Source organism: Symphodus melops (assembly GCF_947650265.1).
Source record: "Symphodus melops genome assembly, chromosome: 23".
NCBI classification, from domain to species: Eukaryota; Metazoa; Chordata; class Actinopteri; order Labriformes; family Labridae; genus Symphodus; species Symphodus melops.
Genome location: NC_136713.1, coordinates 9,002,896 through 9,029,681, shown reverse-complemented (window position 1 = coordinate 9,029,681; position 26,786 = coordinate 9,002,896). Strand labels below are relative to the sequence as shown.

The window sequence follows — 26,786 nt, the reverse complement described above, 5'->3', positions numbered from 1 at the left end:
ACTATGGTAGTGATAGAGAGAGTGTATCTAGAGCTCCTATTTTCAGTTCATTTCAATTCCATCTCCAACATTTTTTTCAAACTGCGACTCCAAGAGAAGCCAGGAGCTTCATCTCCTCTCTTCTGAACAACATCCTGCTCCCGCTCAGCGCTACTGCAACAACATGTTTTTGTTGGTCTCTGTCGGAACAACGGTGGGTTTTACAACAAAAGCGGCTTGGTGGCACACCAGCACTTTAAACTGCAGCGTGGAGGAGGAGCAGTACCTGTTGCCAGACCTCCCAGCAACAGTATCACTTGTCCCCTAATTATACTATCACCTCAAAATAAGAGCCGTATTGGTTTCCTGATGTGGAGACGGTACAGCAACTTTAAATAGCAGTTAGGGCATCCCAGGTTCTCAAAACAGTTTGCTAATAGTGTCCGTGGCAGGCTGGTGTGGCTCCTAATCGTCTGTGTTGCCCTCTGCATTACAAATCACTGATTAGGATACATTTACAGCTGGCTGCTGTTTACTTTAGTTGTGCATGGATAAACATGCAAAGGGAAGTCTGTGGATGCATACGTGTGCACAATTAAACGCGTCCGTGCAGTGACGTGACGCGAGTTGACGGATGTTTACAAGCGTGGAGATGAGAGCGGGCTATCAGGGTACAACACAGGCTGGCAGGAAGGAAGCTGCTGTAATGAGTTTGCTCTGGGAAAACAAAAGAGTCATTGACTTTGTAATGCTATCATCAACTGTATCAGAATACGGTTGGGGATAACAATCACAGCAGAGCAGATCCTGCCCAGCGCTTTGCTGAGGTCTTATATGATGGCATCAGTCCCAAAGTCAAAGCTGATATGGTTTCGCAAAAAACCGCTCAGACAGAAACAGGGAGTTTTGGGGTTAGGAGCATGCTGTGTTGAATAACTGGCACCTTTTTATTTTTACTGAATGGTGCTTTGTTCTGCTACTGATATGCACATGCACACTTTAATATGAAATTTATCTTTAAATCAGCCAAGTGTTGATGTGACATGGCATTTAGAAAACCACAAAATATGACAAGGCTTCAGTCCACTAACAGGCAGTGTCCAAAAATATCACATACGATTTTGAAAATGTCTTTTTTTTACAGAGTATCCAAAATCCACAATGGATAGAAACAGTTCAGGTTATTTCATGGTCTTGAAGACTGATTTGTCCCAGAGTCCCATTTAAACTGTTGATCTGTGCATTTCAAGGACAGGTGATTCTGCGACTACCTTTGCCCCATCAATTCTTATTTGAATCAATTATATTAACAATTGATTTCCTCTGTTTCCCCAAAAAACAAACTAGAAATAATTTTGCTTTCTTTTTGACAAAATGAACATCCATAATGCTTTTCACTTTTCTTCCTGCTACTACAGAAGGGATCTGTGACTAAGCAACCGATTTCCAACAACTCAACCGGAGCTTTTCAGAAGCTAAAGGAAGATAAAGTAGCTCCCAATAGCCAGGAGCCAGGAGCGAGTCAGCTCATGCATGCTCTTGTTATTTCTAAACTACCTGGGGCCGCTCCTGACATTCATATATATCAGTGTTGGCTGTTGCAGTGGCCCCGGGGACCTCGTAGCAATTGCATCTGCCTTTTATTTACAGCTGACAGGAGGTGCTGTTCTGTTGGCTGTACTGTAGAAGAGCCCTGAAAATGTCTTGATGATGACTCCCTCCAGTATTGATCTAAAGGTCATAAGGGTACAGATGCTTGGCTACTGTGTGTTTACATCCATAGAAACCAAACTATTGATCAGCCTGGTCCAAGCCAAATAAATCCTGAAGAACGTCTGGAGGAATACATTTGTGCATGTTCATATGGTTTGGAAAGAATCAGCTTGTAATTATTCATTCGTCAAACATTTAGTCTGGAAAGCAGCCAGCAAAGAGAAAATACAGACACTGACCTAACAATCACACAGTCATACATTCCTTCAAACACCGCGGCTAAGGATAACTTAAAAGACTCACCTCATCACCATGTAACCAGGCGAGAGAACAACTTCTGCCATATTTGTGGTGGTGGTGGGGGGGGGGGGGGGGGGGTAAAGCTGGAGGCAAGACTTACACAGGCTTTACATGTTTTTGACCAGCTCAGACGGATAAAAGAGGAGGAATCTCTGAGACACGCTTAGGCATGGGGCCAGACTAACACCTGACCTTTGTCCATCTGAAACTGTTTGTGTAACTGCATCTGTGCCATCTGAAACTATCCAGCTTCGGTTTCTTTCCCATGGGATTGCCCAATAATTATATTAATGAAGAAAAATGAACAGATCCTAGCCATTTTCATTTTCTTAGTTTTCCAGTCTTTTCTTCAACATATGTACCATAGCTTTTGAATTTCCTTACAAAGGAAGATCTTTATCCTCACAAATTCAAAAAGCAGTCACAAAATGCCCAAAAACACAAACTACTTTGATCAACTTTCACCACCCACGGCCTTATAAATAATTGAATTCGACAGATATAGTCCTATTTTCCCTTTATGAGAGCTTGATTTTGTCCTGATCCCACAAAAAAAATATTTTGATATCTTAATGTGTCTCTCTTGCCAATCACTTCCCAGTAAAGTGACCATCAGACCACAAAGAAAACTCTCCGAAAGCCATCCAGAGTCAAAGTCAAAGAAGGCTTTTAAAACAAGGGAGCTTATAATCTCACAGAGTCACGAGGGGCGTCTGGGAAGCCACTGAGCTAGAACAAGGAGTCAAGCGAGCCACCATGGGGGGCCCCCTGAAATCTCGACTCAGTCGAGTGGCCTTATTAGGGGGCAGAGAGAGCTGAGCCGAGGCGGGACGTTGTTGAATTACCCGCAAGCAAAGGTCAAATGGCTCAGGTGAGTCTCGACAGCGTCATAGAGCTACCCTGCTCTTTCTTGATCTTCCCTCCTCACAATGAGAGCGTGGATCAGCGGGAGCTCTAATGATTTCAGCAAAAGTGCTGCTCAAGTACTCAAGTGGGTTTATATGGAAATGGAGAGTGTAGATATCAAAGCACGACTCTGAAGCCCAGCCCACTGAGTTGAAACATTGTATAATAAGGATAGACTCCGCAGGTTAAGCAGGATGGTGATGAACTGTTTTCTTTTCACTCTCACAGACTTCAAAGAGGCTGGAGCTAGCATCCATGATAACCGTGGAAGAAATAGACTGGCTTGCTAAGCAATCTTTGCATTCTTTGATTGAATTTCTTCAATTAAAATAAGTATGAGAATTAACTTTTTTGCAGATGATATTGACTTGTAGATGATATTGACCTGTTTTTGGATACTTTAGATACAGGTAAAGTCAAAACAAAAAAGCAGCTAATTTCACGTTTTTTGGAGCCTTTAGACTCAACCAAAATGCGACAATGATGTGTTTGCAACTGTAAATAAATCATCTTATTGGCTCCAATAATTGAGCCTGCCATTGGTTCAACCACACAGAAAATTCCTCAGGCACTCCTCCTGCCCACACAAGAGTCACTGCAGCGCTCATGGCAGTTTGCCTGAGAAAGTAAATTCTTCACTTTCCAAACGGGGGCCAAATAAGGACTGAAGCTCAAACAGCCTCTTTGGAGGGATTTATCCGTCGGCTGGGTTTCTGTTTTACTTGGAGAGCTAATAAATCCGCTGATGTCTGTGCTGGTTTAGAGCATGTTCCTTTTCTGCTTTGACATTTTGACATAATGTCAAGTGTGTAACATGTCCTGTTAGTCTGGGTGGCAGTGTGTTGCTGGCAAGAGTGTGCTGGCAGTGTCGAGGGATGCCTTTATTGGTCAAATAGTATCTGGTGAAGAAACGTAAAAGAGAGGTAAATCAAGTTGCAGCACACTAATGGAACAATAAATGACTCATGGACAATGCTGCCAACAAAGAATACTTTGTGGGAAAGGTTTAGCACCATAATGCTGTCCATCATTTACAAGGTACTGAAGAATTTCAGGCCTATGATTCAATATCTTATGAAGCAATGTATCCCCTTTTTTAACATGTAATCTTGTCAAGGGGCAAACTATCTGCTGGATATCTAAATCTGAAACTAAACTATGTGAATCATGTCTTTCAGTCTAGGCTGGTCCATGAAAGTCCAAATGCTATTTCAAGGCCACCATACACAGGATGGGAAGTAGCTGTTGTATACACATGTCTAAATAATTGTTTTTGTGCAGTGAAGAGCACGCTGTCCGACAGCTGTTTCCAATGGCATCCATCAACAACCAGTAGCCAAGCATAAACACAACCCTCCCACAGCATGAAAACCATCCTGTATTGGTCTAACCCTCCACACGAGGACTTGACTGGACTAAAAGTAACATTTTGGAAGATTTCTGCATTGGAATCGACAAAGCAACAAGTTCCCAGTCCTTCCAATACAATCCACAATCTAAATCTTGTAGATGGCTCAAGAAGGGGATATTTATTTTTTACATGTGAAAGAAAATCACTTCCACATGGTTAACACACCATGAATAAGAATACAAATCGTTTGACAGGCATCAGTGTTTGCTTCTACACAAAATGATTCAGACAAAAATACCAAACCTACAAGAGGTCATTGAAAAGATTCATCACAGTGAGCTGCCTTTTTATATCAACTACTATTGCCAGTGAGGTTTGGGATTTGTGTCCAACGATGGCACTCACGTGAATTAACCAGAAAAACAAAACAAAACAAAACAAAAAAACAGAAATACTGATGTTGGTTTTGAGGTCCAAAGGAACGCCATCAAGTATATGCGAAAGAGGCCAAAGATTGTGCATCAAAGAGGAAGAAGCATCTCGGTCAGGTCACAGCGACTGGTGAGCAAACTCTGGTCTGGCTGCAACATCCCTTGTAAGGTTAGAACCAATGTCTCCAAGCTATGGACGACAAAATACCCCATTAAAGAAGAAAATGATGAATATCAGATGTCCAATTGTGGCTTACATTGGACACAGGTTGAAAACCTCCAAATCTAAAGGCTTGTGTAAGACTCTTGTGCAAGAGAAGCATGACTGCATATCATAAATGTTGGGTCTTTTAATCAGAGTTTCAGTTATGGGAGAGGGCTAACATTAGGCATTATGTTTAAACCAAATCTTACAGAATTAGTAAAATGTTGGATCTCCACTCATGGGAAACATGGTTTTCATTTGAAGGAGTTCAAGCTTCTATGGAAGCTGAAAACATAATGTTTTTATCATTACTGGATAAAGCAGTTGTTTTAACGTGCTGATGGTATCTCGCCTATCAGTTCCTGTTTAATAATTGGTGGGTACATGAAGATTTTAAATTCATTAGACCACTAATAGCAAGGGGAAGTAAGAAAAAAAAAACCTTGCTAAGCCAAAATCAGTCAAAAATGACAATAAAATACGATGAAATATAGGCTGAAAAGAATTCATGATGCTGGAAATCATTAGTGAAAGCTTTTTTGCTGCAATTACTACCATGAAAGCCTCAATGTGTGCTTGCATCTGTACTTTTATTGCAAGTTAAATTAGAAAACAGACTGTATGCATTGAAATTCCTTTATTCCTAACTTGTTTTTCATCATTCCTTGCCAGCCTGTCACTTATTTACAGAAATAGGTTAGAGGGTACTATGCAGTGACTCTACCAATGCAGCCCTGGCTTCGTGTGTGGTTGCATGTTAAATGCCATCCACGCTGGTCACTACTGCTTTTATAACACTTCCCAGCACATTCTTTCAAACTGACACAGCTTAAGGAGATACCAAACATCAACCAACAGTACTCTCTGTTTCTCATGCCCAAAAACCTCCAGCGAAATCCCTTCAAAAGAAATTTGAAATATAAAAGCGAGCTGCCCGACAACAAAAACGTCTTTACTCTTTGGCAATGAAAGTTTAAAGCAATCTAACTTGAACCTTTTCAGGTGCTTTTCTGAGATTTATAGTACTGTTTTCTCAAGATTTTCTCTTATAGTTGTCAAGGTTTCCTTCTCATATGTGTCAAAAGATAAACCACCCTGAGGGAAGGTAGGTATGTTATTAAAGCAAAGGGAGAGACAGACAGAAGAGACAAATAGTTCAAAAGGGATGGATCTACAGGGAAAGCAGCCCTGCCACGAGCATCACTCTTTGAGAACATCTTCATGGTATGAGACACAAGGGAGGCATAATTTAGGGCTTGTTTGGCACTTCAACAGGGTTTCTGGGCAAAGCGGAGAAAATAGTCGAAGTTTTTTTCTGGAGATTTTTTGACCAATTTGAAAACGGTGATGCCAGGGCGAGAGCATGGTGCTCAAGGCTATTTTATGAAGAAATGTTTGTCTATCCAATTCCAATTCCCATGACCTCTTTCTAGTGCAATCAGAAAATATGTTGCATTGGTCGTCACATACTAGATTAACCTGAACCGGTGGATATATGCGGTGTCAATTGTGATGATATTGGATTGGTGCATTGACTGGATTCAAACTGATACACTGCATACATTTCATTCAAGTATTGTCTATTCAAAGATCTTTAATGTAACGTATTGAAAATAAATTGCCACGCTTCTCACAAAATGAGTCCAGGTTGGAAAAATGTTATTATGGTAGCGTGATAAAACTGCATTCCTTTCTGTTGTTTTGACTCTTTAGCAGCAGACAGGACATTCAAGTCACTCGACCTTTTGACCACTCATGTTTAACCGCCACCCTTCTGTTAGCTCGATGTCATAGGTGAGTGATTGCCACCATCAGTCTGCATCCTCTCTCGAAGGCGTCAGAACGAAAGAGTGTGAGAACAAGTGAAGGGAAGGTGAAGACATGGAAAGAAAGAAAACGTATTCTGCAAGCATTCTTCTCCCTCAAGCTGCTCTACTTTATCTCCACTACAGTCCAGGAGCAGAGGCAGGTTACGCTGAGATAGAAAACACGTGGTCGCCTGCTGTGTTGACCAGTTGCTCCAGGTCTCCCCGCGACATTGCTTCCACAAATCACTGCACGTCGCTCATGAAAGGCTTAGAACAGCAACTTAAATGAACCCTGTCCGTAGCGCTCCCATGGGAGCAACTTTCCCATGAGTGTGTGAGAGACTAGCTTTTATCCGAAACATGCAGAGGGAAGCATTTTCAGCTGACATGACATTCACAAAATCCCTTTTTTTTTTTTTGGTATCTCTTGTTCCAACAGCTTTTATATGCACCAAAACCACTTGATGTCCTCCTTCTTTTCTGGTTTTTAAGCCATGAAGTAATGCAAAGAATGACAAACTTGTTCAACACTGCAAACCCAAACTACACATGCAATTCAGAGCAAAAATACTTCTCAAGGCTACTTAAAATCCACTCCTCCATGTCTTACCTGCGCAACAGTGCCACTTTTTGTCACGCTCTCTCTTCTCTCCCCCTCTGCCTTCTTCCTACCACTGCATTCTAACTTCCTTCAGACCCCCCTCCAGGAGAGAAAGAGCGTAAGAGAGGGAGTACCAAAATACAGACACTTTCCTCCTCCTCCTTCTCCTTCACCGGCCTTCTCATTTAAAACAACAGCAGTAATCCCAGACGCGTGCCAGAGAGCTACTGAACTTGATTCTGTGTATATGCGTGCCTCATGTGGAAGTCTGCGCAGCCTCTGGACTGGACTAGGACTCAGTCTTTGTACTGCTGGCTACAGTTCCTCCCGTCAATTGCCAAAAACTGTTGAAACATGCTATATAAGGCCAAGAAAGTGGCTTGGGGCTCCTTATGATTCCGGTACCCAAAACGAGAGAGCAAAAAGCCGTCCTGGGGCAGACAGTAACTGTATCCCTCTGTATCCCTCCCTCTGCTAACTCACTCTGTCTATTTCTCTCTCTCTCTCTCGTCCCTCCTTCTCCACACAGTCGTTGCAGCAGCTATTCACACATGCTTGGCAGAGGGGGTGAGACGGAGAGTAGAAGGAGAGAGAAAGAAGAACTATTTCATTCTTCTGTCTTAAATCAGATTCATTTATAATGCCTCCTCAAGGCTTAATGTTGCACGAAAGAAAAAGTAAAAACTAAAATGGTTTAATGCATTCAGAGAGTTGATCACAAGGCATGGAGACCTTACACGTGATATTCTTTCAACACATTTTACAAAATAGTATTACAGAAGAACAAAGATCATAGTTTAATGGTTCTCTGAACATACTTAAGAAACAAGTGTTTAAATATTCTCTGCACAGTGCAGGTACACTTCATCTTCTTAGGTTTGCATGCATGCAATACCACGAAAAATATGTATGTATACTAATGATTTACCTGTCAAAAATGCATGTATGTTAGCACGGTATTGGCCTCAGGATGTAAAAGGGCCAGAAGGGGGCCAAAAAAGGGGGCCCCAGCTGCAGGCACCAAGATCAAATAATGCTGACTCGGTTCCAACCATTTAGTCCTTTTTTTCATGTTCTTGCATTGTTGGCATTTTAACAGCATTTCTTTTTTTATATCATGCCCACCACAGTACACCAGAGCTCCAGTACACACAAAAAAAGAGAAACTGAATCCATCAGACAGTCTATGCCGAGAATGGTCTCTTTTTTTTTTTACTTGGAGGGAAAATATTTGCCAGCCTCCTTTTGGGTTTTAAACACTTTGAGTGAACTTAGCTCTTGACCTCGAGGAGAAGTCTGGGGTAAATTGGGCCATCAGTCATCTGCTAGCACCCGCTTATTAGGCCTCCCGTACCGCTTGTCTGCCAGCGCTATCTCCCGACAACTGCGCCACATCTATACCACTGAAGGGCGTCGCTATGGAGACACGCCGTGATGACTCTTTGATGTGACGTGTTTGCACTGGGGAAACAGACTTGCCTCTGTAAAGGCCTGCTGAGGAATGAGGAGGCTTGGCCCCGGTGAAAGTATGTGTGTGTCTCGTCATATTCTCTCTCCCTCCTTGTTCTACCTTTTTCACTTTCATGCTTGGATGGTTACTCTCTTTTACTTGCCAACATTCTTGAACGCTCCTCATCTCTGCCTCTGTGCACGTCTTACTGTGCTTTTGGTCTTGCTCCATGCACTGTTTCCCTTCGCTTGAAAAAACAGACAAATAAGGAGAAGCCTATGAAAAACACAGTCCCTGTCAAAGCACTGAGAAGGAGTACTAGAAACCTGTCCTATGACAAAATAGAAAAAGTGAATCTCAAGACTCAGTGTAGTATTTTCATCCTGTATTGCAGTCAAAGAAATATGTAATAAATTCAAAGATCCTCACATTAAACAGCATTTACCAGCTCGCCATTGGCATTAAGAAATACAATTTCAGGTCCCCACTGGCTAATTCACTTTATTGCCCACTTCATTGCCTTGGCAGCTGATGTAGTAACCTAGTATGCAGGTCAAGATCTCCTTTAATGCTTGTAGGTCGGAAAAAAAAAAAAAAGCTAGTAAGCAAATATTGTGGCTAACCAGTTAACCAACAGTTAGCAGCCCAGCTATTCAATGATTAACATATCAGATGGTTTTAGAGTAAGTATGTGACCCTTTTCTTTGTAGATCCCAAAATGGTCCTTCCCCCTGTCAATGAAAATGTTTGACGTCCACTCAAACTAACACACAAGTTAGATAAAAAGATCTAAATTTAAACGTGTGAGGTGGGAAAACGGGGTTGCACCCATGCTGCCTGGAACATTAAAGAGCTTCTGGGTTGCATTTTATGGAGCATGTCATTTGCCAGGGGTCTAATTCAAGGCCTCTTCCAATTTTCACACATCTACACATGTGAGGGTGAGGATTAAGATGCCAGAATGCCAGGATTTCAAACTAAGACCTAAAAACCACTTGACCTCAAACTTGTGCAGACAAAGAGGCCCGTCTAAGTTCAAGTCAGGCTTAGATGAGATTGAAATGTGTATGAATTCCCTCAAAGAGAAAAAGAAAAGCCACTTTGTTAAAGTAAAAGTCAGTTGTTAAAGGTGGAACTTTAGAGAGAGCATCCCTCCTGTTTCTAAAAATGCTTAGCTGTATCTTGCACGTCATTGCCTGTGTTATGTAAGCAGTGTGAGGCAGCCTGACAGAAAGGGATTTTAGGCCACTGGAGATGAAAAGGAAGGACCGCTGGGAGTCTCCTCTCGGCAATAATATCCCCTGGATTTTCTTTTGCATGACAAAGTAACTATTGAATCTTCTAAAAATAGGCATCCAGCTTGTTACTGGGTTGCCAAATCTGCTTGAGAAACCTGAACAGCTTAAAGAAAGGGATGTTCTTTCTTGGCTCAAGGGTTTTGACAAAGGTGTCAACAGTCAATTTTTTTAAGTAAGTCATTGTCAATGATAAATGCTCAATGTTATGGTTTTGAGACTAGAAAGTGAAAACATAAGCTTTGGAATAAGAAGAAGTATTTCAATGTTTTCTTTTCATTATTACATTAAATATTGATGTTAAACCAACTGCCTTCTCTCTAACTGGTCCCGACAGCAGAGAATGGCAAAAATGTTTAAGAATTATAAAAGTGTATTTCCGAGGAAGAAACAATTGAAATATGAACAATTTGCTATTTCATTAAAAAATGAAAAAAAAAATTAACCTGTCCTGTTTCAAAGTTCGTTAACATGTACAACTACAAGAAGTGCGAGAGCCTGATTATATTTTGTTCAGCTCCAGTTGAGAGCAGCGATTAGTCAAGAGGTTGTGCGATTTCTTGATTTTCATGTTTCAAAAACGTACAAATGTCCTGCCGTTTGGTGGTAGTTCCCTGACTTTTACCAAATGTTAAAGTCTAGATAGTACTCTTTTTAATTACTGACATGGACCCAGACTTAATCAGAAACCTTAAGCAGAACCAGGCTCATTGATTTAAAGCCATCTGCCAACACTAGCTTGGTTGAGAAAGAGACCTAAGAGATGGATACATTGGTCTTGCAAGACATTCTTCATCTACATTTTCATAACCCTTGCGCAACGATTTTTTTTGTCTGTGGATGTTTTAAAAAAAATTCAGTCTCAAACCTGAACCCAAAGGTGCTGGATAGAATAGAAAAACCCAAACTAAAATGTCAGATTCCCCCGAGCTTGATCTTATCTTGCATTATGGTAGGGAACTCTAGTTTCCCATAAAAAAAAGGTGAAAAGCTTGAATTGCAGCAGCAACACATATGGCATGCCACATAAACAGCATTCTACAAACTAAAGCCAAAGCAAAGCACAGTAACTCTCCAGCATTGTTATTGACATGAGGAACATTCAAACTTCTTGCGTGATCCTGTCCTTGTCCAACCACTTCCCATAATTCCTCTCTGGCCTGTACCATTCCCTGCCAAACCCTCGTCTGATTCTTCCAACCCGACAGCCTCATCGAACAGCGCAAACCACTGCAACGGCATTCCTGGAGGCTCCTCCAAGACACGGTCGGGATAAATCAGAACAAATAATGAAGGCCTGTTCCCATGGAGGGTGAGAGAGAACAGAGAGCCTTCAGATGCTGTGCTGTCCAGTCAATGCAAGAATACTCACAAACTTGAACACACGCACATGGAGGATATATCTTTGGTTGCATATTTTTGTTGCAATGGTGCCAAGTCCAATCCTGAATCCAGGCGGTGGAAAGTGTTGATCTATATACTACACTGAATGAGTTGACCCACAAGACAGTCGGAAACTTCCATGAAATACTGGCAAGTTGCCACTGACATGACATCTACAGTATGTATGCTCAGAAGCATCTAACTGTATGTGCTAGAAATACACTATAGGTAAAAACTTTGATATTAAATTGCAATATTTCCTTAAAAACGTTGTCATGTAATGTAAGGAAAATCTCCCCAAGAACACCAAGAAAGAAACCAAGATGAACGGCTTTATTGTAGGTCCTTAAAAATATCCAACAAAAGAAACAATCCTCTGGAAGAACTGTAAAATTGTGAGGGATGCACATTTCTGTTGAAATAATTACGAAGTCTTTGGGCCTCTTCAATGCCTTTTACAATTTAAACAATGCAAGAGTAAAAAAAAAGCCGACTTGGCATTCATAGATAATAAAAGCTAGTCGGAGAATGTTTTTTGATCAAATAGTTTTGAGTAAGTAGATTGTAAGGTTTAAAAGCGATCTTACAAATATAGTCATATTTTGGCCAGAAACACATCTCCTAATGAACGTCAAAAAAAACAAACAAAAAAAAAAACTTGAATTTCCCTCGGGATCAATAAAGTATCTATCTATCTATCTATCTATCTATCAATGTTTGCTAACCCTGTTTCCCATAACTTGATGTGGTTATTTTATGTTCCATGAATGTTGAGATGGTTACGATGGTATTCAAAGAAGGTGAAACGAGAGGGTATGGATTCCTGTAGAACATCAAATCTCCCAAGCGTAATTGCCTCACAGAAGACACAGCTTGAGAGCCAGGTATGATTCCCTAAAACCCCAGACTCCCTTCCAACAGAGAGCCTCTGTCTCAAATGTGGGTGTCCAGCCAGATTTCAGGCAGTATCCCAACCACAAAATCCCTGTCCCGACAAGCCTCCACCTCAACATAGACAACCAAAACAACTACACTGAGGTCTACAAGTCTGCCTCCAGTACACTGCGGGACAAGAACGCATCTGTCGCCAAGCTACAAGGGCCTCAGGGCTCCAATAACAGACGTCCACTCAGGGTTGGTTGTGGTTGGACAAGAAGGAAAACAGAAAAATGATGGGTGGATAGAGATGATTAGCTGTTCTTCATCAAGGGACATAAGTGGATGTCTGTCTTTTAGATGTTCCGCAAAGATATTTTCATAAGCTTTAAAAAACTTAATGTTTGAACCGCAAGTGGTTAAAGATTGCAGAGTTTAGCAGAATGAGGCTGAGAAAGGGAAAGATGTCACTGATACCCCACTGGCAGTTTTCAAAATGTTATGGACATAAACTCAAATAACGTTAGATTTTCACAATTCCACAACTGGCTGTGAGATAATCATGTAGTACGTAGAAGAAAAAAAAAGAAAATGGAAAATTAGCTGAATTTTCAAAGTTTGTAGCATGTTTATACATAGTGACAAAAAACTAGATGAATTTGTGTTGTGTTAAAATGAAATGGTGAAACATTCCTGTAAAGTATAATATTATATATGTTATATAAATGTAAGATTATCTTGTTATCATAGGTGTTGGCCAAGAGCCTGTAAAAAAGAAAAGTGCAACTCAAACTTTTAAGACGTTTTTGAACTGTTGGTCAAAGTGTTTTATTTTTATTTTGAAGGCCTGATAATTGGGACATAAATCTTTCTTTCAAGTGTTAAATTAAGATTGACAATTTCACTTTCACTGTGTTCCTTCAGGACAATAAAATGGAATATGATGACATCATTTTGTGCAAAATTGAAATCAAATACATAAGAAAGGTTACCCAATAAAGTGCCGAAACTTGATGAGGTACGAACAATTTATAGATAAATTACCTAACAACAGTTCAAAACATTAACCTTTATCACACACTCGTTAAAATCTGAATAGCCTTCGTTAAACCGCCATAAAAACATAAAACGTAATAACACCACCATTACGAAATAGAAAGATCTGTATTTTACTATTAACCATTACAAGGGGAAGTTGCAGGGTTTGGTGTAATAAACAAAAATCAGTCCAGCACAGCGGTTATCTTCTTGTCTGTTGAACTGTGAACCTCATTCTGCTTCATGACAAATTTACTGCTTGAGGTCAGCACGGAGTCAGCTGAAGAAAGCATCCCCGACTACCTAAATCCACACTTGTGTTTGCACTAAGTCTGTACTTTCTGTACTTACTTTACAGCCTAACACAATGGGCATGCCGGAGCCACACTGTGTCCTGTTTATTTTCATTGGAGGGTCATTTTCAGAGGATTGAGCCAACATCAATGTTTGGACCAATTACCAAATAAACACATTTGCAAATATGGATTGGAGAACTGAGCTGAAGCTCTAATTTTGTATCAAAATGTACCAAAATAAAACAGTTTTCTTACCAGTTTCTCTCTGTTCTTCCTTCAAAATAATTTTCTATCCAATGTCAGTCACCACCAGAATGAATGACTCATAAATCTGGCTTTCCTGATTGTATTCTCAATTGCCACCACAAATGGCTTTGGCTGGTTTCAGAAATATTTTGTCCTTGGGTGTTTTGGGAACGCACAGCTTTTGTTCCTCCAGTAATATTTGGGCAGATGGATGTTTTTTTTTGGTGGGAGGTAAAAAATGGTGCAGACTGCAGGGGAGAAACCTTTCAGGATTCCTCTGCACCAGTCACAACTTAAACCACTAAGAATAGCCTTGTTACGCTCTTCTCCTCCACCCTTTCCCAACCCATCCGTCATCCACTCCTTCCCTTTTTCCTTCCTTGTCATTTACTCTCCCCATGCATGCTTTCCTTTTCCATGTGGGACCGGGATCAAATGCGTGAATATGAAAGTAGATTTCTGGAATATGTGATTTGATGGCAGGAAGCAGGGATTATGCTTTGCATGGCTTGACATCCTCGACAGTTTTCAGGATTTTCTTATCAAACATCCTGCAGCTCAGGATATGAACAGTCAAATGTAGTGATGGGAATTATAAAAGGTGTGTATAAAAAGATATCAGCTTCCAAAGGGTTATAAGTGAACACATGATTGACCTTATTTGTTTGTTTTTCCTCTGTGCTTTAATTTTCTCTTCATGATTGTTTTAATGTGATATGGGTCTTCAAATGTAAATAAAAAACATCTTTGTACGCCGAGTCTGTCACACGAGTTTCACTACTGGATGTGGAGACGTGTCACGAATGCCTGAAATATGAATCATATGCGTGAGAGTGTTGATGGTCACACGTTTGAATGTGAGTGTGCATAAGTAATGATGTGGAGACTAAGGAGGTGTGGAAGATGCTTCGTGTCTTACCTTTACTTCACATTTTTTATGGCAGGACAACCGGCACGCTGGAAGAAAAGAAGCAGGGTTAGCATTTTGTAAAGGCTTATTGAAAGAGACAGGAGCAGACACAGAGGGGGGAAAAAAAACATGTCAATGCAGAGCACAAAAACACACAAGTGGAGACCAAGTCCTTATGAGGTCACAACATGTTTTTTTTTGCAAGTGTCTTTCATAGTTAATCAAAAATATGTCTCACACCAGCAAGTAAGGACTTATAATGCTCTTCACTTCTGTAGGAGACGTGATGTATTCAGTCTTTTATCTCAAGTGTGACAGTGTTTGCTGCTGAATGAGCTGAAATGAAAACAAGGTCAGCTTTGATCCTGACATAAACGTGTTGTAATGCTGCCCCCAAGTGGCCGCACAGAGCAAACAACCATGCACTTGCGCAGTATGTTTGTGTTATGTCCCTTTTTTATTCAGATGCTTGAATGTTTTTGATGGTAAACCGAATAATAATAGGGTGTTAAAATAGTCAAACATTGATTAAAAAGATGTAAATCATCAGAGAGAGGAAGCAAGAAGTGTGATTGGCTGTTTCATGGAGATGCTTTTGTTTTAAATTCTTCATATTTAAGTCATTCTGAAAATAAAAAACTGAGAAAAAAAGGAGTAATATTCATCGACCTCCAGGCATGAAACAGCCATGTTCTGATGTCTGGGCAGGTACGACCTTTAACCCCCAACACCTGCTGCCTCGCTGTCAAACTCGGCGGTCCCCAGGTGGTCGTGCTAACGTGCAGATGTGTGTGAGCAGAAGTGAGCGAGGCTGAGGGTGTAGGAGTGTTCAGGGTGGTCTTTAAGATGGTTAATGGAGGTAAACTGATAGCATGCCAAATTGATTCTTAGGGTGTGAAATGCTGATTGGTAATTATTTGTAGATTGTAACGCTAAGGTGAATATTTGTTGTCCAATCAGAGATGCAACTCTCGTCCTGTCTTCCTCTCTTGGGGACAGAACTGATGAAGCCTGCGTGTCATGTCATGGGGTGCCGATGGCATCATGGTTATGTTGCCATGACGCCATCACCCACTGAGGACCCACCAGGATCGTGATGCTGAAACTTGTATACAGCTGCTGCATATGAATGAAACATCTGTGTCCAGACAATAAACTAAAATCAATTCTTCAATAGATTTGAGCACAGTTGTATTCTCTTTGTGTTTCTCCCCCCCTTGCTAAGTCATATCTTGGAAACCTGCAGCTGATGCATTCAGGCCCCATAGGAGTCATTATCATCATGAGGTTGTTTTTTTTTAACACTCGGTTAATGAGTCCGACTTATCCACAGGAGGCACCACTCCATCCTGACGCTGCTCCATCGAAGACAACAACAAAGGGTGACATGCACAGAACCAGTAAACCACCAAAGGACACAGTCAGTCAGTCAGAGGATGCATTTGTCAGTTTCGATATCCTGCAGGTTTGGTTTCCGAAGAAGGAAGAAAAAAAAGCTCTGAAGCACTTTGGACAGCTTTGATGTGAACACACTGCTGACCAAAGCGTAAATGACAGATTCTTTCACTGATGGTCTCAGAGTTTGTTGTAAAAACGTCTCTTCTGATCTTTTTATTGGAACAGTTTCCTTCACTTTTGTCTCTATCTTTCCATTATAGTCTGATAGAAGTGACACTCGGGATCTTTAGCTTCAAAATGTTGCCTGCCACATGAAGTTTTGGCAATTTCTGCAAAATTGGATTAGTGTAATATATAGATTTTGTTTTTCTAAAATATCTCAATTATTTAGAAAAGGACTAAACCTTTGTAGTGATTACATCATCTCTAATATTCCCAACAGTGATAAAAGCCAGAGAAATCTGTCATTTTACAGTTATAATAACACGATTGTGCCATGGCATGATTCCTTGGCACAATGTCTTATCTCTCTGTCAACTTTTATCTTGAGTGGAAAAGATACTTCCATTAAATTGTGTCATTATTTTTTCAACCCAAACTAGGGTACAATAATTGTAAAAATGAGCACAAATGCAATTTTTGCAGATTAAACCAGTTTTTTGTGCACATACTGTAAAGCTGCTGTTGTCTGCATTTTTTTGGGGGGGGCATGGAGAGCTCGATGTGTTTAAACATAGAGGATAAATGAACAAAAAGAAGGATGAAAGGGAAAGTAATTCTCCTGTGCCCCCCTTTGCTCTCTCGTTCCTTTGTTTTCCATGTCGTTCTCCCAATCCCCCTCTACCCTAATTTCTCTGTCTTTATTCTTCCTCGCTCTGCCCCCCGCCCCCCCCACCCCTCACCCCCTTTCCCTTTTTCCCCCTCTTATCTAGGCTAATGCAGCAGCAGCAGCAGCAGCAGCAGCCATGCTAATTTTAACAGCAAAATCCTCAGCCAAAGCCCTCATACATAGGCCATGCTTTGCTCCTGCCGGGCTTTTGAATGTTTGTCAACTGTGTTTGTAGTTCAAAAAAATGGGAAAAAGAGACAGAGCGGGTGGATGATGGATAAAAGGACGATAAGAGAGGAGGGTAAAAAAAGGGATAGCGTGAGGCTGCCAGGGAGAGAGCTAACGTTAATATCCCCATGACTGTTCCTGGAGTAACAATAAAACCTTTAGTTGCTCTAAAATTAGAATGAAAAACATGTGACTTGAGAAAGATGGGGATGCGGGGCTGAAAGGGAGGGAGGAAGAAGGGGGGAAGAAATCAAAGCTGAGGCGTTACATGTGCACAAATGTATATATACAGACTTTATGAAGACTGACATGTTGGATTTTAGATGAAAAAAAAATCCCTCCTTGACATGATGCCTTGTTCTGTTTTAAGCAGTCATTGTCATTGTAAATGAACTGAGTTGTATATCTCCTGTATTCTAGGCTGCTGATTGGACGAAACAAGTAACATGAAAACCTCACATTACTGGTCTGAACATGTGAAACACATGAACCCTTTTCTGATGATTTATAGGCTCAAGGAGATTTAGGTCACATACACTACATAACTAATGTACTTGTTATGACATTGCTACCCTATGCTATGCAATTTAAAACGATAACCATTAATATACAAACAGGAATGTGTTGATTACATGGATCCATCAACCCAAACCGTCACCATCAGCAAGCTCTCCTTCGTTTGATACTCCGCTACCTGACTTTAATGCCACATTGGCACAATAAGCCAGGGATTCACTGATCACAAATGATGCTAATGGAACATTCAAAGTCATATTTTGTACCACAGACCAAATTTCCATTTGAGAAGACTTCAGAGTAAGTTAACATTAAACTACATCACATTCAACCAAGATATAAAAAATGATGTTGTTGGATTTTGTGCATCTGCCACTAGACATTTTTTTCAACTGGCAGTGATTTCAAGAAGCTTCCAACAACTGAAAGTGTTTCATTAACACCAGATTTTTGGGATGACGGCCAACGGTGAAATGTACAGATTGAGATTGATTCCATGTTTCTGCATGACATTTTTAACCGAGCTTGGCGTAAAGGGTATAAAGGAAAATCACACCTTTTGGAAGCATTAACACAAAAAGTAATAATGACCATCTGTGTTTTGGGGATTTTTTTTTCAGTATAACACAAAGTACATAGTTGAAGACTTCTTTCACTCACCTTTGCAGATGAGGCCCTCCTTGGTGATGGCCTGCTTGCATATATCACAGCTCTTGGCCTTCTTGAATGGCTTCAGCTTGAAGGTGTGTGTGTGTACGCCCTCCAGCTCGTCGGGCTGAGGAGGGGGAGAGAGGAAGGGAGAGAAGGATCAGTTTGGATGGAGGCCAGCAGGTCAATGGCCAATAGAAGCACATTTGATATTCAGCTATGATACGTCCGTCTGTCCAATCAATCCAATCCACTTTATTTGTATAGCACATTTAAAAAACAAAAATGTCTCCAAAGTGCTGTACATATGATAATAAAAATAATTAAACAAAAAAATCACAATTAAACAAAAAAATCTGTGAAGGAGATTTGAAGTCTTGATGGACTTTGACGGCGTGTAGTTTTATTTGACCGGTTCACTTGTTTCTTATATATATATATATATATATATATATGGAGTGTTTTTCCTTTGTCTTTCTTTAAGCTTTGGCTTGGATGATTTATGTGGGGAAAAAATGAGAAGTTCTCTTAGTGAGTTTATTGGACAAACCCAGCTTTTTTTTCAGAAGTTATTTGGGCTTAATGAAAGTGTAAAAGACATCTTTCAGCCATTCTCTAGTACTGAACAATACATTTATTGATCAAAACAATATCATACAGTCTAAAAAAAATGTTTAAATAGGCCTGGCTGCCATTGTAAACCCATCTCGAGCAATTTTTCCCCCCCAAAAAATCAAAGTATGGCATACATGGCAACATAATAGAACTGCAGCATTGCCCTATCAGTAAGTTTTTCCACATCTAAAAGTTGTCGCATTGACACAATTTCCCAACAGTGATGATTTTGTGACATAGTGTTTGCATGCATCAACTGCAAAGATGCGCACACTCAGACAGGTCCCGCCCATCAGCAGGGGATGCTTCACTTTGAAGTTCTCTAATGAAATGACTAATTAATGATGAAAGCGAGAGAGAGCGAGAGAAAGCCTCACAGCCGTTAACGCTGGCAATGATGTACGCTTATGTGTACGTAACAGAGTGTGCATTCATAATGTACTATATGTGTGTGTATGTGTGTGTGTGTTCTCATGGTGTGAGAACATTTCCCAGAGCAGCCTGAGGACATTAACAGCTCTACAAAACTGCACCAAACTCTTATGAGAACGGTATTACAGTGTGCTACTCCCTATTCAAAGGCAACAGAAATGCAACGTAGATGAAGATAATGATGATGAGGTTGGATTTGCAGTTGATGTGTTCATGTCGCTCATTGGAAACATAACAAGGAGAAGGATTCCCAAAGAGTAAAATTCCAAGACTCATGAATTCCTGACAAGTGCTGGCATTTACAACATTTTTGAAAGCAAACAAGCCGCACTATACTCTCACGCATTGCTGTTGATTTGATTAGTTTAACCTTGAGCGCGCAAAATGCATCCAAGATTTATTTAACTGGGTCACTGGGATTATCTTTGAAGATGCTATAACTCTAAAGCAGCTCAACTTTACATCAAATGTTTCAAAGTGTTGCGGTTATGTCGGTAATCATTTCCTTTGTTGAAGAAACAGTTCAAGGTCCGATTGGACGCTTGTGGGTTTGCTTTCTACTATTTTCCAAATGTAAAGGTCAAATAACTCAAAAGCAACATTACTCCTTGTAATATCTTCTGACAGTTTCATTCTGGACCTCCTAACACTCCTCTTCTGATCCATCTTTTCCCACCATCCTTTCTGTATGAAGAACTACCTTGTTTAGTCATCATGATGATGTCATTTCCTCTGTGTATTTGTGCAGCTGTGAAGGTCTTGGGTTGGGCTCCACCGGACTATAAATCTTAATACTCGTTATTGAAAGGGTATTTTACGGACACCCTGTGTCAGGCTTCACCTTGAATGGATGAATGAACCTCAAGTCCCTGCAGGAAGAATTTACACTGATTTAACCAATCCCAGTTTGATTTGGCATTATTTGTCCTTGGAGATATTTCTGCTAAAAAATTTAAATGTGCTTGCAAATGTGGTGCATCTCATTAAAATCTAATTGGACAAGCTCACATTTGGTAAATCATACCTCACTGCCAAGACACCAGTTTTTTTGCAGCACTACAGTCACTTTACCCCGCCCAAGACTTTGCACCAATTATTACACCACTACCTAAAGAAAATAAATGCCAGCCAACTTCAAGTATTTCACAATTTAGCCCATTCCATTAACATCTATAGCTCAAAGTTAATTCAACTACAGGTATCAGTCTTTGAAAAACAGCAAAAATTAGCTACTAATTTATTAGCATTTACCAACAACAAATCCTATACATATCCTGTTAATTTCAAACTCTCTGTCATACTTAAGATGTATTCTATTTAAAGAGCAATGAGGGAAAGTATAAGTAAATAGTTCAATTGTATGGAAGCAGGCCATAAACCATTGGGTTTATGGTCTTATTTGCTAGTCTTCTTCATGTGGTCCCAAAATAGGAATATCAAAGTAAGCATACGGTATACTCTCATCCACATAATGCCTCTTATGGCTCCAACAAACATGGTGGCGACAGACAAAATGCCAACCCCAACGCCTCTCAAATTTTCTACATGTAACTGCAGTCAATGGTGTTGATTCAATTCCCTGATAGAAAGTTGGATGAACCAATCAGTTTAATTTGTTAGATCCATAGCACTCTTCAAAGTGTTGCACATTTACCCATGTGCTGTATGTATACACACACACACACACACACTGTATTCTTTTCCCCACACTAACTTCACTTTGTGCATAAGACAACAATTACTACAAGTCCCTCTGCTACCGAAACTAATTTTAATGACTGCTGTTACAACATGCAGCACTTCAAGTACAAAGGACTCCAGGTGTGATGAGGCTCACTGATGAAAGACAGTTGTGTAATCCTTTGCTGCGTTTCCTTTGAGCTCATTTTTCTGGTAACTCTCTGAAGCTCCCTGTGCCGCAGTCAATTTGTCTCGAAGCTCTTACAAAAAATGTATTTCTCAGCGTTTCGCCCCCACTATCTCCCCAAATCTTAATGGCTTTTGTCACACCATGACACACGCCGTATAAGCTCCTGAGAGGAATCTCCAATGGCTGACCTTGGCTGAGCAGTGCCCAACACAAGGTGTTACAACAGGTAACTCCTCACATGCAACCAGATGCCGAAAATTCCTTTAGAGCCACTTAATTAGCAATCACTGCGCCATCAATCTTATCATTCTTTGATAAATTGGTGGACATAGTGGCTCATGTACATAGACACACTACACGGTAGGTTTCATTTCATTTTTCTGGGTGAATTGGAAATGTTTTCAGACCAGAAATGAGACTAAATCACTGGAAAACAAAGACATTTAATTGCAGTTTGGCGAGCTGGGGTTGAAAATAGCAGTTGAAGCACCTTGCCACTCTATAACCCTGATGTTAAAGACAGGAGACATGGTTACCTGGATGCCATGGCAACTGGGGTCAATGTGTCCTTTCAAACTATGATGGATTGGGTAGGATAAAAAGGGAGGGAAAAACATACAGCTCCAAGTTTGCCCATACACATGTGAACAAACATGCACACAGACCCACTGTGATTCTTGCCACAACAGGAGTGCATATGCTTCTTGGACGGATGCCATGTAGCATCTGGGATTGAACCTTTTTTTAAATAAGGAGGGTGAGTGGGCCTTGGCAGCTTAAATGGCGAAAAATCAACAAAGAGAAACCAGAGATCATACTTGGAAATGACAGTACAATGTTTAAAGGCTCACCCACATTTGGATCCCATTTTTAAAACTTTTCTTTTAAAGTTAAATTGGTAAAGTTGACTATCAGGCATGAAATCAGCAAGCCAATTCACTAATGAAAACCATCAGTTTCTTAACCATCCATGACCAATTTCGATTATCCGGTTTAAAACATCTTCCCTGCTGATGTGTTTTCTTATTTGTTAAAATAGGGAAAATATCAGAAAATATGCTGCTGATTTGAGATCGTTTGATTAAATAAAACAAAAAATAAGAAAAATAAAGTGTCTTAATCTTAACAACACAGTATGTGCAGCAAGACCCCTTATATACTTAAACACCAACGCAATTCAGCTTTTTTCTACACAAGCGTCTACAAATGCAACGGATGATCTGGATGAAAATCAAACGCTGTCATTTGGATCTTTTCAAAACTGTCCAGCCATACAGCTGTCAAAATAAGAGAATGCCCAGTCACGGACACTTATGGTGAACTTTAACGAAAGCCAACCATAAAAAAAACAGCATCCATCCAAAACACAAGTCAACTCAGTAAAGAGAAAAATCACCAGCCCTGTGCTCTGTGTTGTGTGAACAGGAAAGTCCCAGGAGAGGCCAGAGAGAGAAAATGGAATGGCGAGTTATGTAGCAAGACATAAAGGCAAAGGCTGAAAGAGAGGGTAGGGAAATGGATGGAGATGGACAGAAAAAAGGGGGATAAAGAGATAGAGTGAGCAGTCTAAGAGCCTAGGATGGAGGTAAAGGAGAGGAGGTGTTTCTGTAACTGTGTGTCCGTGCTTATAGACAGCACGCCCACTAAATCAAGGCTCTGCGCTCCTCTCCCCCAGTTGCACTTAGCTAATGAAAAGCATCATACGCTACCTCGACCGCGACCCCACTTAAAGTCAAGATGTGGGACCATGAGGAAAGTGAAAGCATGGGAGGGAGGGAGGGAGGGAGGGGGAGGACGAGTCTCTCAAAGGCACTGCTTCTGCAGAGGGACGACGCATGAAGACAAATTAGTCCTGGCACATGTAACCAATCACAAAACGTGCATGTATTCAGGCATGCATGTATACAAAAGACAAATATGGACAAATGTGTAGTCTATGGACAAGTTAGGAGGGAAACATAAGAAAGAGTCGAGGAATTGCTTAATATCCAGGGTTTGAACGATCATACGTGAGGGATTAATATTTGTCAGACTTGCTGCTTAGAAAAATCCAAACCTTTATAAATGAATAAATAAAAATTAGATGTTAGCTAGCTAGCTGCTTAACATAAATTAGCAGCTCTCACGTATATACTTTCCTCAGGTTTTGATTGAGACAAAAAAAATCCCAGCTAAAACCGAAGTAAAGCTAAATAAATAGGGTTTGTCAACAGCTAATTGACTTGAACCCCAAAATGTGTCCAAAATGTTCTTCTTTTGCCCTTTCCTTGACCAATCTCATTCTTGGATTGATGGAGACCACCAAAAAAAGTTTTCTTTTGCCAAGAATCAACACTGACTAGCACAACTAAGCATGTTTCATGCTCATTACATTTCCCTCCAAAAATGTCTCAAACTATAATCTGAAGAAGTCCTTCAAAAGCCACACACACAAATAAGCACCATACCCAACATGTTTGAAGAGGCAAGCTTCAATAAGAGGGTAAATGTTTGTAGTCTGGTCTTCCTGTTTATGCCAGGTGCATTTTGAGATGTCACATCTGGGACAAAGGCCGAGACACTCATAACCACATTCATATATACATCAACAAAAACTTCCCCCCACTTCCAGTTTCATTCACATGTGCATGGTGAACAAGCCTCCTCTGATGTGAAACACCACATGTGGTTCCATTTATAGCTCAGTAAGAGGCAAGTCTTTCTGCATGAATGGGACGAATGGTTTAAAAACACACAAGAGGGGCATGTTGGATAAAGATGTACGGTATCAATTTGCATATTGATGTAGTTTGACACAAACCCTGTAGGCTATTAATTCCTTTAGTCAAGGTGATATATGAAGCTCGTCTCAAAGGAAAACATATTAGGATAACGATGACCCTTTAGAGATAAAAAAAAAAACCAAACAAGTTCTGACTCTAATTTCTCTTGTACAACAGAAAGTCAACATATTCTTTGATAGTACACAACAATGGTAAACTTGGGAAGATCTGAAATTCCTTGTTAAAAAAAGGGTTATTTTTTATTGGAAAGAATGTCTACCTAGCTGACTGAAGGGAAGCTGAATAGAGGGAGCTAATGAGGGGTCCAGACAAGTAAAAAGACAAAACCAAAACCATCCCAAACGCTGCATGACATGACTCGAGGAACAGGCAACAGAAAGAAAAAGAGAAAGAGAGAGAGTTCTGTAGTCCCCCCCAAGATGAAAAAGCAGAGCCACACCTGCTTTCAATTTCCACCAAATTGAAATTCTGCCGGGAACAATGGGCGCCTTTGTGTGACAGAGAGGGAGAGAGAACGAGAACGAGAATGAGAACGAGAATCCCCCAAAAAGTACAAGGGAAATTGCGAACCAGGATATTTGTAAGTGTATTAGTGGAGTGGTGTCCCAGTTTAGAGAACAATTTTGAAATTGAAATTACAATTTAGAAGTCAAGATATTCCAAATTTCAGTCAATTGTAACAAGAAAAAAGTTGGATTCAACATTTCTAGTAATGCAGTCCAATGGTCAAGACTGCATCACCTTGAGTAAAGCCTGCTCTCATTGGCAGTCTCCATTCCTTAGCTCTCTCTAAATCTGTGATCACAGCCAGCATATCAAAAGACTCACATGAACAGGGAGGCTAACGTCAATCTACAAGATGATTTGCTTCCAGATCATATTTCTTTTACAAGGTTTAGTCATGCACCCAGGTTAACAAAGGTGCAGTACCATTTCCCATGCAATCATAATAACACCTTTATAGTATATGGGAAAAGAACAGAGGGGGAAGAAAACCCTCTAATCAGGATAGTCATTATTCTGTTTATAACCCCTGAGGGGCTTCCTTTGCTGGGATTATGGGAACATCAGTGATTGGCAGCGTGGAAGTACCCATAATCATAGAAAATCATGTTGAGCAGGCTGTTGATGTGCAATTTAAAAGCCAATTGTGAAGTCTTTAAACAGTCAAACTGTAGAATAAAACAAGTGAAAACCAATTAATTTTGACAATGAGCAGCTTTTTAGGGTGAGCATATTTGTGCACTGATATCACACATTTCTTCCCCTGTCCATGTCGATGCATCATGGGATTGTGGATAAGTGTACAAGACCATAGATATGAGTTCAACATGATATATTTATGGCTCTATATACAACTGATCCCAGTAGACTGACACTGTGGGCCGGTTGCCAGATTGTAGTAGATCGCTCCTTGAAGCTAAGAAACTGTGTGTATCTTTGACGACCTCCATGTGCATGCGTGCATGTGATGTTATATGCATGCATCACATATACCTCCATATATTTCTGTGTGCAAATGAGGTTGCAGCTGTAACATTGATTGCGTAAGTGTGTGATATGATCAATACCAGGTGCAGACAGAGACACAAAGATCAATGAGCTGTGATCATGAAGTCTAGGCCGCTTATTATCATTAGCCAGCTGCTAATGAACTCAGAATGCCATGTTTTCTAATTAGCTCTCCTCTCTGTGACTCCATGTCAGGGAAAAATCAGAGATCGTTGTGCTCACAGTTGCTGTGAAAGGTTGGATGTAAGCATATCTCAGCTCTCTGGTGTTAACAGTGCAACAGCTTTATCCCTGCAGGTGTGTGATGTGTGCATCATCTGGTTCAGACAACTGGCAGCATCTTGCCAAAGCTACTGATCCTCACATCATGAAACATTTTTTTTTTACGCTCCTAACCTGAGAAACTCCTTGTCCATGGACGTTAGACCTGTTCTGGGTATTTTTTGAGTCAGAACTAGGCACATTTTCAAAATGGTCCTATAACTTGTAATTATCTGATGCAAAAAGATTGAATAAGATTGATTTTCTGCTAAATGGGTTAGCATAATTTAAGTATTTCAGCTGTTTATATATCTTAACTTCCAGTGAATTAGAGACAAATGTTAATTTTCTCCAATTAACACAGGCAGAGATCTAGACGGGTATGAGATGCAAGGGCAGTTAGTGCATGCAGTGCCTAGGGGAAGAAAGCTGAAGCTTGGAGAATAGGCCTCTACTTGCTGCTGGTGGCCTGGGGGCCTACAGGGAGGTTTCCGGTCACATTGCATATAAATCACCTGGTCACAGATACACAGAACATTGTTTAGCCAGAGTGACAGCTACACTCTCTCTGAGGACAACCCTGACTCTCAAAGATATCCAGTGCCACACGCCATGGATGCACAAATGCAACGGTTCGAAAAACGAGAGCAAGGAGGAATCTCATGTGGGGGCTGGAGGGATCTCTAGCTGGCTGTGTGGCAGATGAGCAGTGCATTAGGACCCTTACAATGGAAAAAAAAAAAAATCTCCTTCATGTCACCATGACAACAACATCATCAGAACTACAAATATTACCATACCACATGCTTCAAAAACATCTATTTTTAAAATACGTCAACATTATTCTGTAAAAGGATGAAGGCAGAGCAAGACCATTCGGACAGCATTTACAGCAAAAGGTCACAA

The 26,786-nt window shown here is 40.5% G+C and overlaps 1 protein-coding gene across 3 annotated transcripts in view; it reads right to left on the bottom strand.

Moving 5' to 3' along the window:
• The window catches only part of tns1a (tensin 1a), a 77,743-nt gene that overhangs the window by 41,068 nt on the left and 9,889 nt on the right, over positions 1 to 26,786 (bottom strand). For 2 of the 3 annotated variants that reach the window (XM_079335880.1, XM_079335881.1), the window contains 2 exons: positions 18,420 to 18,534; positions 14,798 to 14,835 (listed from right to left, as the gene is read on the bottom strand). In XM_079335880.1, the coding sequence (XP_079192006.1) occupies positions 14,798 to 14,835; positions 18,420 to 18,534 (153 nt within the window). Of the gene's footprint in view, positions 1 to 7,303; positions 7,980 to 14,797; positions 14,836 to 18,419; positions 18,535 to 26,786 lie in introns of those variants that run through there. The other variant, XM_079335882.1, reaches the window with a different exon arrangement.